The sequence below is a fragment of the Lissotriton helveticus genome, chromosome 10 (genome assembly GCF_964261635.1).
Source record: "Lissotriton helveticus chromosome 10, aLisHel1.1, whole genome shotgun sequence".
NCBI lineage: Eukaryota > Metazoa > Chordata > Amphibia > Caudata > Salamandridae > Lissotriton > Lissotriton helveticus.
This window is the reverse complement of record NC_136071.1, coordinates 227,458,090-227,472,972: the sequence shown is the minus strand read 5'-3', so window position 1 is coordinate 227,472,972 and position 14,883 is coordinate 227,458,090. Positions and strand designations below refer to the sequence as shown.

The following is a 14,883-nucleotide window of genomic DNA, read 5'->3' as shown; positions in this document are numbered from 1 at the left end:
ACACTCACTACTCTGCACACTCACTCTGCACTCACTACTCTGCACTCACTACTCTGCACACTCACTCTGCACACTCACTCTGCACACTCACTCTGCACACTCACTCTGCACACTCACTCTGCACACTCACTCTGCACACTCACTCTGCACACTCACTCTGCACACTCACTCTGCACACTCACTCTGCACACTCACTCTGCACACTCACTCTGCACACTCACTCTGCACACTCACTCTGCACACTCACTACTCTGCACTCACTACTCTGCACTCACTACTCTGCACTCACTACTCTGCACTCACTACTCTGCACTCACTACTCTGCACTCACTACTCTGCACTCACTACTCTGCACTCACTACTCTGCACACTTTCTAAAACTCTATAGTCCGAAGCATAATAGGCACAGAACCAAAAGAAGGGTAGACATTGCTTAAAATAATCTTATTGTATTCATGAGAAGCAAAAGCGAGACTGTGAAATGTGCTGAATATCAGTTTGTTACGAATCAACAGAGTGGAGTTAGAGAACCAAGAAATAGTAATTTAGATTCCGGGTTAGAAGGAGTAGTAATCACAAGCTGAGGATTAACGGGCGCGAAACAGCGTGGTGGGCGCGCAGGAGACGCAGCGTGAGCGTGCACATCAGCTGAAGATCTCCGGAGAAGACACCGAGCCTGCCTGCTGCCGTGACTGACCCGCTGCAGAGGGAAAGAGCCCGGTGAGTGGGGGTAGAAGGGGGGGGCGGCAGAGAGGGAGTGGGCAGAGAGGGAGGGTGTGTGTGTGTGTGTGTGTGCGTGTGTGTGTGCGTGCGTGTGTCTGTCTGTGTCTGTCTGGTGTGTGCCTGCCTGCCTGCGTGTGTGTGCGCGTCCACAGACCATGGTCGGCTCGTGCACCGCTCTGTACTCCCTTGCGAGCTTACATGGCGACAATAGTTCTCGTTGCCGAGACCTAAAAATCCCCTGTCCAAAAGATATCATAAAGCTCTAACTCTCCATTATTGTTTAGGAGAAGGGAATGGAGTATAGTAAAAGATATGAGGATCGATCTAGGAAAACATGTAAGAAATGCTGCATGCCATACACTCACCATCCCAGGTAGTAATTAACAATTTAATTAAGAAGTCCCTTACTATTTAAAAGGCTGTGGACAATAAAAGAGTAACATGTGGAGCAGGTACAAGGGTTCTGCGCTTAATTATATGGCAGGACTAGAGAGCGAGGTAATGCCTTCACGTTCTTCTTTATTCAATAAACAGCCATTTCATTATTCAACAAATATAAATACAATTCCCATGAACCATAGAGAATTTAGTAAAACCAACAATAGACAACTCTGTAGAACCAGTTCATCATTGTCCAATCACGACGCAGCACTCCAATGAAATCCATCCTCCTGCTGTTGAATAAAGAAGAAAGAGAAGACAGACTCCTTGTCTCCTAGTCCTTATCAGAATTAAAACTTACTATTATGATAGCTAGGACATCGCTAGGACATTTTTCCTGTCTTCTACATAGATGTTGGGTTGCACAACAGGCTGTGATCATCTACTTCAGTTTGAGGAGTTAGAAGATCCAAAAGCAGTGTGCACACTGGAGTAAAGAGTCTGAAGCTGTGTGTATTCACATTAGATACTTGGAATCAAACGGACGCAAATCTACTTACAGCTCTGAAATAGGATATATATGTTACCATAGTAGAGGGTGTGCAACTCTTAGCAATCTCTAAAAACCAAGTCAATCCACCCCCAGAGAAGGAGACGTGGGGGAACTAGGTGTGCCTGCTCCAGTGCAGGTCAAATACAATCTACCCAGACTGGAAATCTCCACTGGGTGAAACTGCTGTCACAGTACCTACAAGCCATGGTGATGTATACATGCCAGAGGGGAGATGGATTATAGGTCTATATTTAATAATAATAAACTATTGAACTTCTTTCAATGACAGAGCGTCTACTAGCACCTGCACATAACCAAGAACAATATTGTAATCCAAATGTAATCTTACTTTTTGAGATTCTGTAAATACCAGGTCTTAATGTGACCCAGTGTCAAAATGTTGAGGATCTCAGTCAGCCCGCTATGGAAATAAAAGAGGACTGGTAGCTGTAAAGACATATCTCACCTACTGGAATATATTAGGCAGGTATTGTGTTGGACAGGCCACATGAAGGGCTCGCTCCCTCCCCGCAGGACAGGGCCCGGGCCACCGTCAGCACCATTGCCCGGCCCAGCCGCCATCTTGGACACGGCACCACGCGGCCGCGCGGCCTCAGCCCGACCCCAACCCTGGGCCTGGCCAGGCCCCGACATCCCGGCACCACCCTCCACCCAGGAGGTGAACGGACCACTTGGCAGGTCAATGGGAGTAAGAAGTGTCGATGGCTCTCCCCCGCCAGGTGCCGAGCACCCCCAGCCTCCTCGGGCGCTGGCTCCACCCCCCTGCTGGGTGTCTGGACTCCCTCATCCCGGACCTCCCGACCTCCAAGAGCGAGGGTCCGGACATCAAAGGGCGCCAGACCTATAACTGAGGCCGCCCCAGGACAGGAAGGCAGTTGTATCCTGGAGTCGAGAGACACCGAGAAGAACTCATCCTTGACGGACTGCTGGCGCTGCCACAGCCCTGCCTTGTGAACTATTGTCCTGCCTGCTGGCGCTGCCGCGGCCCTCTGCAACCTTCATCCTCGTGGGACCTGCTGGCGCTGCCGCGGCCCTCTGCAACCTTCATCCTCGTGGGACCTGCTGGCGCTGCCGCGGCCCTCTGCAACCTTCGTCCTCGTTGGGACCTGCTGGCGCTGCCGCGGCCCGTAGTAACCTCCATCCTCGTGGGACCTGCTGGCGCTGCCGCGGCCCGTTGCAACCTGCATTCTCGTGGGACCTGCTGGCGCTGCCGCGGCCCGTTGTAACCTTCATCCTCGTTGGGACCTGCTGGCGCTGCCGCGGCCCGTTGCCACCTACGACCTCTTCGGGACCTGCCGGCGCTGCCGCGGTCTGACCCATCCGAACACCGAGCTCGAGGATTGTGAGCTATCACCGTTACACCTCCGTACCCGTGGGTACCAAGACTGTCCCGCTACCCCCTTCCCTTACTAGAGACTAGAATTGAGAGGATCATCGTGTCCTGATCGCCTTGTATCGTACCACTCTACTACCAGAAGTGCCTATAAAAGGTGTTACCCTGATCTTTGTGTGGTGTCCATCTGTGGGGGGGAAGTTACCTGTCTGTGCGATCACTGTGCTCGGCCGACCCTCCAGGTCCCCGTCTAACATTGGTGGCTAGCGGCGCGATCCGAACCAACGCGTACCGTACAGACAGTAACTCACCCTACGACTAAAACCACAATGACGACCAAAGAGAGCGGATCGGCGGAGAAGTTCCAGATGGAAAAGCTGGAGGAATACAACCACCGAGAGCTCAAACAATTTTGCATGGACTTAGGCATTGCTACCACCGGGCTAAGCACAAAAGAAGACTTCAAAAACGCCCTAGAGGCCTGGACAGAGACAAATACCGCAACCCCCCGGGACCCCGCAGCCCCGGAAGTCAACACCACCCGGACGGAGGAACGGAGAACAGGCCCGTCCCGTGAAGAGATCCAAGAGCGGGAAAAAAATAGATTACACGAGTTAGACTTGGCACGACTCAGATTAGACGGAGAATTAAAACTGGCGGAACAAAAAATAAACTTAGAACACTTACGGCTCAGAGAAGAGCGAGAGGAAAAACAGAGACAGAGAGACCTCGAAGAAAAAAGACTGGCATACGAGCACGAGTGCAAACTAGCGGAGATAGAAATACGCAAACTGAACAAAAACCTAGGGGTGCCCGAGCAACCGCACTCCCCGGGTCCTACCGAGCAGAAGGTCCACATCCCCAAGGATGTGGTCCGAGAATATCACCGGAACGACGACATACAGCAGTGGTTCAAGGCCTATGAGATTGCCATGACCGCCCACCGGGTCGCTCGAAGTGACTGGGGAGCCGGCCTATGGGGGAGATTCGTCAACGAGGGTCGTGATGCCCTGCTGCAGCTTCCGGACCATCAAATGACGTCCTATGACCACATGAAGGCCGCCCTCCTCAGTCGATATGGACTTACACCCGAAATGTACCGCCAGAGGTTCCGCAACTGCACCCGGATCCCAGGTACGACGTGGTTGGAATACGTGAACTATTTCAGCCGAGCCTTCGAGGGGTGGATCAAGGGTAACAACGTAACCACTTACGAACAACTCTTCAATCTCATTGTGTGGGAGCACCTCTCCAACAACTGCTTCGTCGAGCTCCGGCAGCACCTCCTCGACAGTAAATTGACTGAACCCCGGCAGCTCGCCACCGAGGCTGACCGGTGGGAGAGCACCCGAGTGGCCCGGAGTGGGCCGAATGAGCAGAACAGAACCAACCAAGGTCATCATCGTCCCCGAGGAGGAGGAGGAGGCCCGGGCCGGGGCAGAGACGCCGTCCCGGCCGCACCCACTAACGCCACCCCGGCCCCAGTAGGCCGGGGAAACCCCCCGATGCGCCCGGGGTTCCGAGCTAACGTGACGTGTCATCGATGCCAGCGAGTCGGCCACTATGCCAGTGACCCGACCTGCCCGAAGAACCAGGTCCCCGGGCCCCGCCAGATGGCGGCCGCCGCCCTGGGAGAAGAACAAGTCTCCGAAGACACGGAGACCTATGAGTCGGAGCTGTTCGAGTGGGAACCCGCCGCCATGACCCTGGCATGCCTAGGAGGAAGAGACATGGTCCCGCGGACTCCCCTGCCCGCCAACACTCGGAAGTACAGCCAATGGGTGAGCATCAATGGGCGCAAGGCCGAGGCCCTGCGTGACACCGGGGCCAGTGTGACGGCCGTCCGCTGTCACCTGGTGACCCCAGAACAAATCCTACCAAACGTACTTTGCCCCGTCCGATCGGCAGATAACTCGGAGAGCCTGTGTCGGATGGCCTGCGTCCCCTTCGAATGGGGAGGAGTGTCCGGCATGCTGAAAGTAACTGTCCGTGACGATGCCCCTGTAGACTGCCTCCTGGGGAACGATCTCGAGAGCTCCCCGTGGGCCGCTGTGGAAAGAAGAGAGCATCTGGGGATGTTGGGTCTCCCGGACTGGGCGTGCGTAACCACCCGGTCCATGGCCACCCGCACCATCCCTAGACCAGAAGAACCAGAATGGGCAGCACCTCCGCCCTCGATCACTCCAGAAGACGACTTCCTCCAGACCGACCACCCGGACCCCGCCCCAGAGGGGTCCCCACAGCCCCCCGAGCTTCCCGACCTGGCTCAGTGGCGTCAAGAAGGGGGGCCCACCCAGGAACAATTCCGGCAGGCGCAAAAGACCTGCCCCTCCCTCGAGGGATTGCGACAGCAAGCGCTCACCCAGAGCCAAGGAGACACCACCGGGGCCCACTGGGTTTATTGGGACAATGATCTCTTGTACAGCGAACAGAAAATCGCAGAACTGGGGGCCGGGCGAGTGCTGGTGGTGCCCCTCCACTTCAGAGACTTCCTGTTGAACCTAGCCCATGATGTCCCCCTGGCCGGGCACCTGGGCCAAGACAAGACCTACCACCGCCTGGTGACTCACTTTTTTTGGCCCAAAATGAGAAATGACGTCTCCAACCATTGCCGGTCCTGCCCGACCTGCCAGGCCAGCGGGAAGAGCGGCCGCAAACTCAAGGCACCCCTACAACCATTCCCCGTGGTGACCACCCCGTTCGAAAGGGTGGGAATAGACATTGTGGGGCCCCTGGACCCCCGAACAGCACAGGGGCATCGCTTCATCCTGGTCCTGGTGGACCACGCTACCCGATATCCTGAGGCGGTCCCCCTTCGTACGATAACAGCCCCAGTAGTGGGTCGAGCCTTGATGGGGATCTTCTCTCGAGTGGGCTTCCCCCGGGAAGTCGTCAGCGACAGGGGTACGAACTTTATTTCAAAGTACATGAAATCCCTCTGGCAGCAGTGCGGAGTCACTTACCGCTTCACCACCCCCTATCACCCCCAGGGGAACGGACTAGTCGAGCGGTTCAACCGCACCCTCAAGGGGATGATCATGGGGCTGGAAGAACCCCTACGCCGCCAGTGGGACGTGCTACTACCGTGCCTCCTCTTCGCCTACCGAGAAGTCCCCCAGAAGTCCCTCGGCTTCAGCCCCTTCGAACTCCTGTACGGACACCCCGTTCGCGGGCCTCTCAGCCTAGTGAAGGAGGAATGGGAAATGGCCCCCCTAAAGACCCCTCCGGACGTCTACAAATACCTCCTGACCCTCCGCAATCAGACCCGGAAATTCAGGGAGATCGCTAAAGCCAATCTGGAGGCCAGTCAAGAGGACATGAAGAAGTGGTACGACCAACATGCCTCCTCCATCGAGTTTGAACCGGGTCAGCAGGTATGGGTGATGTCCCCCATCGAACCGTGTGCCTTGCAAGACAAATGGACGGGGCCCTTCAAGGTGATCGAGCGCAGGAGTCCCGTCACCTATCTCATCGACCTGGAGTCCCCCCGGAACCCCCTCCGGGTCCTCCACGCCAACAGGCTCAAACCCCACTTCATGCGCTCAGAACTCAGCCTGCTGATGGCGACCGACAGTGGCACAGAAGGAGACTCCGAGCCCCTCCCTGACCTACTGAGGACTCGGGAAAGAGATGGCTCGGTGGACGGGGTCCGACTCTCCGAGGCCCTGACCCCAGAGCAGCGTCAAGATTGCCGGGCCCTCCTGCTGCCGTTCGCAAACCTGTTCTCCCTCGCACCCGGAGTCACCTCCTGGTGCCTGCACGACGTGGACACGGGGGACAGTCCTCCTGTCCGACACCGGGCGTACCGGGTACCGGATCGGGTACGTACATGCATCCAAGAAGAAGTCTCCAAGATGCTCGCCCTCGGGGTCATCGAGCCTTCGGACAGTCCCTGGGCCAGCCCGGTCGTCCTGGTCCCCAAGGCCGCGGCACCGGGCACCACGCCGGAGCTCCGATTCTGCATCGACTATCGGGGGCTGAACGCGGTCACCCGAACCGACGCTCACCCTATCCCCCGAGCAGATGAACTAGTCGACCGCATGGGGGCAGCCCGCTACCTAAGCATCTTTGACCTGACAGCGGGCTACTGGCAGATCGGCCTCACCCCCAGGGCCCAAGAACGTTCCGCTTTCTCCACCCCGGACGGACACTACCATTTCAGAGTGATGCCCTTCGGCATGAAGAACGCTCCAGCCACCTTTCAAAGACTGGTGAACCAGGTATTGGCGGGCCTCGAAGAATTCAGCGCCGCCTACCTGGACGACATCGCGGTATACAGCCGCCACTGGGCCGACCACCTCCACCACCTCAGAGCGGTCCTGCAGGCCCTCCAACAGGCCGGCCTCACCATAAAGGCCAGCAAGTGCCAAATCGGCCAGGGGTCTGTGACCTACCTCGGACACCAAGTGGGGAGCGGTCTGGTGGCCCCCCTCCAACTCAAGGTAGCTGCCATCCAGTCCTGGCAACCCCCCGAAACACAAACAGAGGTCCGAGCCTTCCTGGGGCTCACCGGATACTACCGGCGGTTTGTGAGGGACTATGGCAGCATTGTGGGGCCCCTCACGGAACTCACGTCTAAGAACAACCCAAAACGAGTCAACTGGACTCCCGACTGTCACGCGGCCTTCGAGACGCTGAAGGCCGCCATGTGCACCGCTCCGGTGCTCCAGGCCCCCGACTACAGCCGCGAGTTCATTGTGCAGACCGATGCCTCCGACCATGGTATTGGGGCCGTCCTCTCCCAACTGAACCCCGAAGGAGTGGACCAACCCGTGGCCTTCATCAGCAGACGCCTACTGCCCCGAGAACAGCGCTGGAGCACCATTGAGCGAGAGGCCTTCGCAGTGGTATGGGCCCTCAAGAAGCTCCGGCCGTACCTCTTCGGAACCCATTTCCGGGTACAGACAGATCATCGGCCCCTGCAATGGCTCATGCAGATGCGGGGGGAGAACCCCAAACTATTGCGATGGTCCATCTCCCTGCAGGGGATGGACTTCACTGTGGAGCATCGTCCTGGCCAAGACCACGCCAACGCGGATGGCCTGTCCCGCTTTTTCCGCCTCGACGAGGAAAGTCCCCAAGAAGATGGGTGACTCTCCCCGCCTTCAGCTGGGGGGGACGCATGTTGGACAGGCCACATGAAGGGCTCGCTCCCTCCCCGCAGGACAGGGCCCGGGCCACCGTCAGCACCATTGCCCGGCCCAGCCGCCATCTTGGACACGGCACCACGCGGCCGCGCGGCCTCAGCCCGACCCCAACCCTGGGCCTGGCCAGGCCCCGACATCCCGGCACCACCCTCCACCCAGGAGGTGAACGGACCACTTGGCAGGTCAATGGGAGTAAGAAGTGTCGATGGCTCTCCCCCGCCAGGTGCCGAGCACCCCCAGCCTCCTCGGGCGCTGGCTCCACCCCCCTGCTGGGTGTCTGGACTCCCTCATCCCGGACCTCCCGACCTCCAAGAGCGAGGGTCCGGACATCAAAGGGCGCCAGACCTATAACTGAGGCCGCCCCAGGACAGGAAGGCAGTTGTATCCTGGAGTCGAGAGACACCGAGAAGAACTCATCCTTGACGGACTGCTGGCGCTGCCACAGCCCTGCCTTGTGAACTATTGTCCTGCCTGCTGGCGCTGCCGCGGCCCTCTGCAACCTTCATCCTCGTGGGACCTGCTGGCGCTGCCGCGGCCCTCTGCAACCTTCATCCTCGTGGGACCTGCTGGCGCTGCCGCGGCCCTCTGCAACCTTCGTCCTCGTTGGGACCTGCTGGCGCTGCCGCGGCCCGTAGTAACCTCCATCCTCGTGGGACCTGCTGGCGCTGCCGCGGCCCGTTGCAACCTGCATTCTCGTGGGACCTGCTGGCGCTGCCGCGGCCCGTTGTAACCTTCATCCTCGTTGGGACCTGCTGGCGCTGCCGCGGCCCGTTGCCACCTACGACCTCTTCGGGACCTGCCGGCGCTGCCGCGGTCTGACCCATCCGAACACCGAGCTCGAGGATTGTGAGCTATCACCGTTACACCTCCGTACCCGTGGGTACCAAGACTGTCCCGCTACCCCCTTCCCTTACTAGAGACTAGAATTGAGAGGATCATCGTGTCCTGATCGCCTTGTATCGTACCACTCTACTACCAGAAGTGCCTATAAAAGGTGTTACCCTGATCTTTGTGTGGTGTCCATCTGTGGGGGGGAAGTTACCTGTCTGTGCGATCACTGTGCTCGGCCGACCCTCCAGGTCCCCGTCTAACATATTGTATGATCCGAATTCTTTGGTCCAAAATCCCTGATGCAGTACCCTTGTGCCACCCTGGTCCTGATGTCCTCATTCTGTTCACATTTGCTCATTTTCCCTCTTCAGGGAAGCGTGTATGTATCCACTAAGAGGTGAGCAATCTATTTTCAGTTATTGCTCAGCAGCAGAGTAATCAGTGCTTCATTTGTAACAGAATACAAACTGGTCAGAAACCCACAGCCAGTGCTTTTGATAGTTTCGGTGCCAAATACCAAGGCTGCATTCCACCTCATGTCTCTTTCATCCACGAACAGACACTCCCTCCCTCTTTGTCTCACTACTGCAGGTTCTTTTAATATCTATGGTGGTTCTCTTTGTGGACGTCTTTCTTGTCCTCCTTTCCCCCTTTGTGTTTTTTTTAACTCCTGCTCTGAATCGACATCTGTTCTAGAATTATAAGTGCTGGTGGGTCCCACACACAACCACCGACTCATGTTAAGCCCTGAGCGTGACAGACCCTACTAGACAGGAAGGTACATGCTGAAGTATTTTCCCCAACTTAAGCTGGGAATGTACAAGTGTATCCTCTCCCCATCCCAAGTTTGGGAAAATACTCTCCGACTAACTAAATTATTCAAGGAAGACTGTTAGGTAGCATTTCAACTATTTAAAAGACACAGGCTGGCAAGGAAACTACTAACTATTGAGATTATGTAGGGAACTAACTAGCACGAAATACAAGAAACGGTGCAGCACCTAAGTTCATACTTGCGCTCATAATTGTCACCTATCACTCCCATCCACTCTGACTGCTGTATAGATGTGCTTGTGTTAAGTTGAGCAAATGGGGTACCTTAGGTGAGGCCTTGCCCCAAGTAGGTGAGCTGAAAACACAGACAAATTACTAAGCATCTAAGTTATTCTTTCTCTAACTTTTACTACAGCACCGTACATACTGCCTAACCTTCCCACACCTCCTCCTGTCACCACAAAGACCACTATAACCTAGCTGTTGTGGTGGCTAGGCTGGAGCCACAAACTTACAAAGGGGTACGAATTTAAGCATGAGCGAGCTCGAGAAAATCAATCTGTGGTCTACAGGTCGACACCCGGACTTGACAAACTTTAGATTCCCCTTTATATGTAGTGAACAAGGGATGACTGGTAATGCCTGGACAAAGGATACAGGGTCAAGACTGATTTGCATATGGCTGGGTCCGAACTGGGGTGGCGAAGGGAGCTAAAGAACGATGATGGATACAACCCAGATCTGTGACTGGGGTGAGTGTCTGAAACCTTTCAGCGCTCCATCCATCATCTCCTTGTGTTTGCTTCGGACAAAGGATATGGTCTGCTCCTTTCCCCATACCCATTCTTCAGCTCCAATATAAGAGCTGCAGCCTGACCACAGGCCTTCGATTGGCTTGGGTCTATCGAAAGTGAATCAGTCACCTAGGGCGAGGATTATGGGATGCTTGACCGTGACATAGATTTTGAGACTCCAACATTTACTGATATCATGGGATACCTCATTATCATAAACAAGAATCATAAGAAAAACCCCTTGAATTTGGTGGGGTTTTATGCAAATATTGGAGTATGGTTCAGCTAGTAGGTTTGTGGTCAACTGACTTCTCCTAGATAAAAGCTGGTGTCTGAAACCACCAGCTTAGTTCACCTACAGCTGTTTGAGCATCCGTACACAAAGACTGAACTAGGATCAGAACCCTGTATTTTCTATCTACGAAGAGCCAGAGATAGGTTCTACAATTATGGAAAAGCCCATGGTTGTTGTGCTTAGTTAGGAGTCAACAACCAGAACCTTGAGGCACAGTTGTGTTTTCTTGTTGTGAGGACCAGCTACTCTCTTGTGCAAAAAGTCCATACCAAGACTGGAGTGCTACTGAAACTGCCCAAACGTGACAAAACGCAAAGCCGTGGAAGAAGACTTTCTCACCTCTCTCGAAGTCCCTGAGAGACCTTTCTATTGTCCAAGAAAATAAATGGAAGAGCTTAAGAAGACCTCAACCGCAAGTGAAGCTCTGTGCCTAACCGTCAGAGGACATCCCGGATGTCAGTAATGCAACCATAACTGGTCGCATCACTCATGTCCAGCTCACGAGCATCAACTGTACTTCCAGCCTTCCCTAACCACTATACCTCCTAATTCTGACTGCCACTGAAAGCAACAGTGGCATGAGATGCACTGCTGTTTGGGTGGGGGCTTCAACACCCGTACCTGCAAAGGGAGTCGCTGACGTGGACTTCATCCTGGGAAAAACTGAAACAAAGCAGATACAGCAACTCCTCAGCCCAGCAGCTGTGGTCTAGTGCCCTAGGACAGCAAACATCCAACAGATCTGAGAAACAAGTAAGACCCTAACTGTGCTGAAATCTCGGGGTCCCATTTTGCTACTAGTTGACAACTTAGCTATCTTGGCTAGAAGCCTCTGACTGGAATACTGATCACTGCCCTGTTTGGTTTGCATGCTGCGAAAACATTCAACTATTTAGGAAACCCCACCTCAGGCAGGTTTAATATCTCGTGTAGATAGTAACAATCAGGGGGAGTGAATCGGTTGGACGACAATCTACTCGCGTTCCACATACAGAGAGAAATGTAAAAAAAAACATGCCAAATTGCATTCCACACCATCAGGATAGTATAAAAAGAGTCTACACTTAGTGCCAAGAAAAAACGATTTACCAAAAGGAAGAGTGCAGTCTAAAAGTTGCGTCTTATATACGCCCTAAACACTCCAATTGACGACCACATTACTGACAATCATTACCTCCAGGTAACCTGTCGAACACCTGCTACTGAGCAGTAAGCTCGAAGACGGACAGCAAAGAAATACATATTTTAAGAAAGTGACCCGGTCCTTGCCACTAACTTGCGCCAAAATGTCCATAAACATATATTGGGAAGGGTTCATAGCTAAACACTGCCAACGTAAACACCCCGGAGCACGCTTGCAACGCAGAATGGAACCAGGTGACTCAATGACGCCAAGAAAGCAAAGCCCATTTGTGTCTTCAATTTCAGAAACCATTAACACGGGTTGTTTAGTAGAATGTACTTCATCTGATAAAAATCGGGACTGCAACTGAAAGATTTCATTTAATATAGGTTTCATGATGACCCCTGTTAAGAGTTAACAACCCAACAGTGTAGATATTGCAAAACTACAAATACCAGCTCGTAAGAAACAAAACAAAAATATCAACAACTCAGAGAGTGGCACGAGGCACATTGACATATCCCTATCATGGACATTACAAAAGTAGACTACTACGTCTTAGACAATGTTCTGCAATGCAAGGGCAGGACATAGACCGGGCCTCACCCTCCTTATATTTCCTGCACCCCAAACTCAACATGCCGGTAGGGCTGGCGAGGCAGGTAGTTGCCGTTCTCACCTTAAAGTCGTTACCGCTCAGATCAACTCCTCTGATGAAGGGGAGCACCCCGGTGGATGCCATCTCTGCGTCCCGGCACCCAGCGCTGTCCGCCGCTGCTCCCACCAGGGTGTGTGCGGGGATGACACAGACCTAAAGATAGCTGGGCCGCGGCCGGGGTTCCGTAACTGTGGGCAGGGAGGGACAGACTTGTACGCCGGCTGTAGCGTTGTGCTATTTCATCAACTGCGCATGCGTAGAAGAAAGAACTATATTTGGCTTGTGCATTTTGGATCTTCCTAGGACTTTTATCAGAGCCACTCACTGAGCAGCTGTTGCAACATTGAATAAAAGAAAAATCTTGGAAAGCAGCGATAGAAATCACAATGTAATCTGCGAGACAGCTAAAATGGGACAGGATACATTAAACTGTTTATGTGTCTAAAATAATATAGCACACTATGGACTGCCTATTGTGCTCGAAATGTCGGTGGGGCGTTATCTAGACGTCTTTACATATATCTAGCACTCTTTTTAATGGTAATACGGTGTACTCAATGTAGACTACAATCTACAAAGATTCCACTTATTTTCCCAAATCTACATATCATGGTAGCTCTTCTCTCGTGTCCCGTGCTTGCTTGTGAAGAGAGTCCAGCGATATTGATCCAGGGACGCTGTTCCTCTTTCGGTTAGGCTTAAGCATTTCAACAGTTATATAGTCAGGGGTTTACAAATACCCCTAACAAGGTTGACGCCTGACTCTGAAACAGAGGTGCGCGGTCTAGTGTGCAGGAACCGTCAAGTTCCTCATTGAGGTGACGTCTTTGGAAACTATGTGCTCAATGTAACAACGCTTATTGGCTGGTTAGTGTTTACATGCCCCCAAGGAGGCGTGCGTCATAAATCTATCGTGTAGCTCAGCGCACCTTATGAGTTTTTCAGTTCTCCTGGAGGACTTTGAAGAGTATACCTCTGTCAAATCAAGTGAACTATTCAGAGCCTTCGTGCCCCCGGGGGACTTCGGAGAACCTATTCATGTAATCAAGTCAAGCCGGAAATGCCTATTCAGAATAGCGGAAGAGGGTTGTCCTCAGACTAAAGTGACCGTCGGTTGTAGTGTAGCTACAAACGGGTCGCTGATGTTTAAAGAGACCTTCGTCTGTACGTAACCGGGCACCAGTTGACGAGGAAGGTGATGTGCTCCTGCTGATAAAGTGAGTAGAGCTGCGCACGCTGGGGTTGATATGGTGGGTAAGCAGAGCTGCGTAGGACTAATTATTCACAATAGATATCCCCCCAAACGTGTTGCTTCTTCATTGAAAAGTTCATCTTCAAGAAGATTTAAGTGTATAATGTCACCCTACTTCTTAAAATATGAAACCGCTGCTTGTAACGGTTTGGGACGTGAAACTAAACACACGATCAAAAAGATGCTATTTTAGAATGTATTTCTTAGTTCAAATAATGATACCCACACCGTCATCTTTGTTATATCGTAACCTCTCCACCTTGAAAAAAATATTTGTATGTTTAAAACTTGAAATTTACTCTCGAACCAAACGATTCTTTAGTCACCCGGATGTCACCATGGCCGGACGGGGAAACCAAAGTAGCCCTGGCAACGTTTGTCAGACCAGTACCCGTATAATGAGTAGCGAGCAAGCCTGACCAGTACAAGGGGGGGTTTGTGGGGGTTCTTTCCCTAAGAAAATTTGAGAAAAAATGGTGCCATCTACAACACATTTTTCATTATGTATTCAATTGTATTAGATTTTAAAGCATAGTAAATGGTGATTTATTTATTTAAGGAGTTTTATATAGTGTGAACATAAACCGTCCGGGTATTAGAGCGCTGTACAAATAGCAGAACAACTTAAACACCGAAATACAGGCAAAAATACAGTTGGCAGTATGTTGTACAAATAGCAGATAGTTGTAACAGCAAAAACTAAAAAGAACAGGTAAGAAAGAAAATAAATACAGTGAAAACATACGGCTTAGAATACTCAGGATACAGAAATGTATATAGGAAATATTGTCCGACTTGGTGAAAGGACTAATGCTGAAGGTATCCATTCAGCAACAGCCATTTAAATTCTTTTTTGAAGGAGGTAGTCGGAAGATTAGATCTTGTTTCAAAAGGAATTGCATTCCATATTCTAGGTGCAAGACCAGAACATGAGTGATTTATACGTTTTCTTGTTGTTGAACTTCTGTGGTTTCAACAATAGAGTTAGAGCTTCTCAG

General features: G+C 52.6%; 2 protein-coding genes across 4 annotated transcripts in view; one reads left to right on the top strand and one right to left on the bottom strand.

Moving 5' to 3' along the window:
* The window catches only part of FLII (FLII actin remodeling protein), a 244,281-nt gene extending 231,398 nt beyond the window's left edge, over positions 1 to 12,883 (bottom strand). Inside the window, exon 1 of one of the 2 annotated variants that reach the window (XM_078665183.1) lies at positions 12,655 to 12,883. In XM_078665183.1, the coding sequence (XP_078521309.1) occupies positions 12,655 to 12,717 (63 nt within the window). In that variant the 5' untranslated portion in view covers positions 12,718 to 12,883. The remainder of the gene's footprint in view (positions 1 to 12,654) is intronic. The other variant, XM_078665182.1, reaches the window with a different exon arrangement.
* Positions 12,884 to 13,535: 652 nt separating this feature from the next.
* Positions 13,536 to 14,883, top strand: part of MIEF2 (mitochondrial elongation factor 2) — a 41,843-nt gene continuing 40,495 nt past the window's right edge. The window contains exon 1 of one of the 2 annotated variants that reach the window (XM_078665181.1): positions 13,536 to 13,850. The gene's annotated coding sequence lies outside the window, so the exon portion shown is untranslated. The remainder of the gene's footprint in view (positions 13,851 to 14,883) is intronic. The other variant, XM_078665180.1, reaches the window with a different exon arrangement.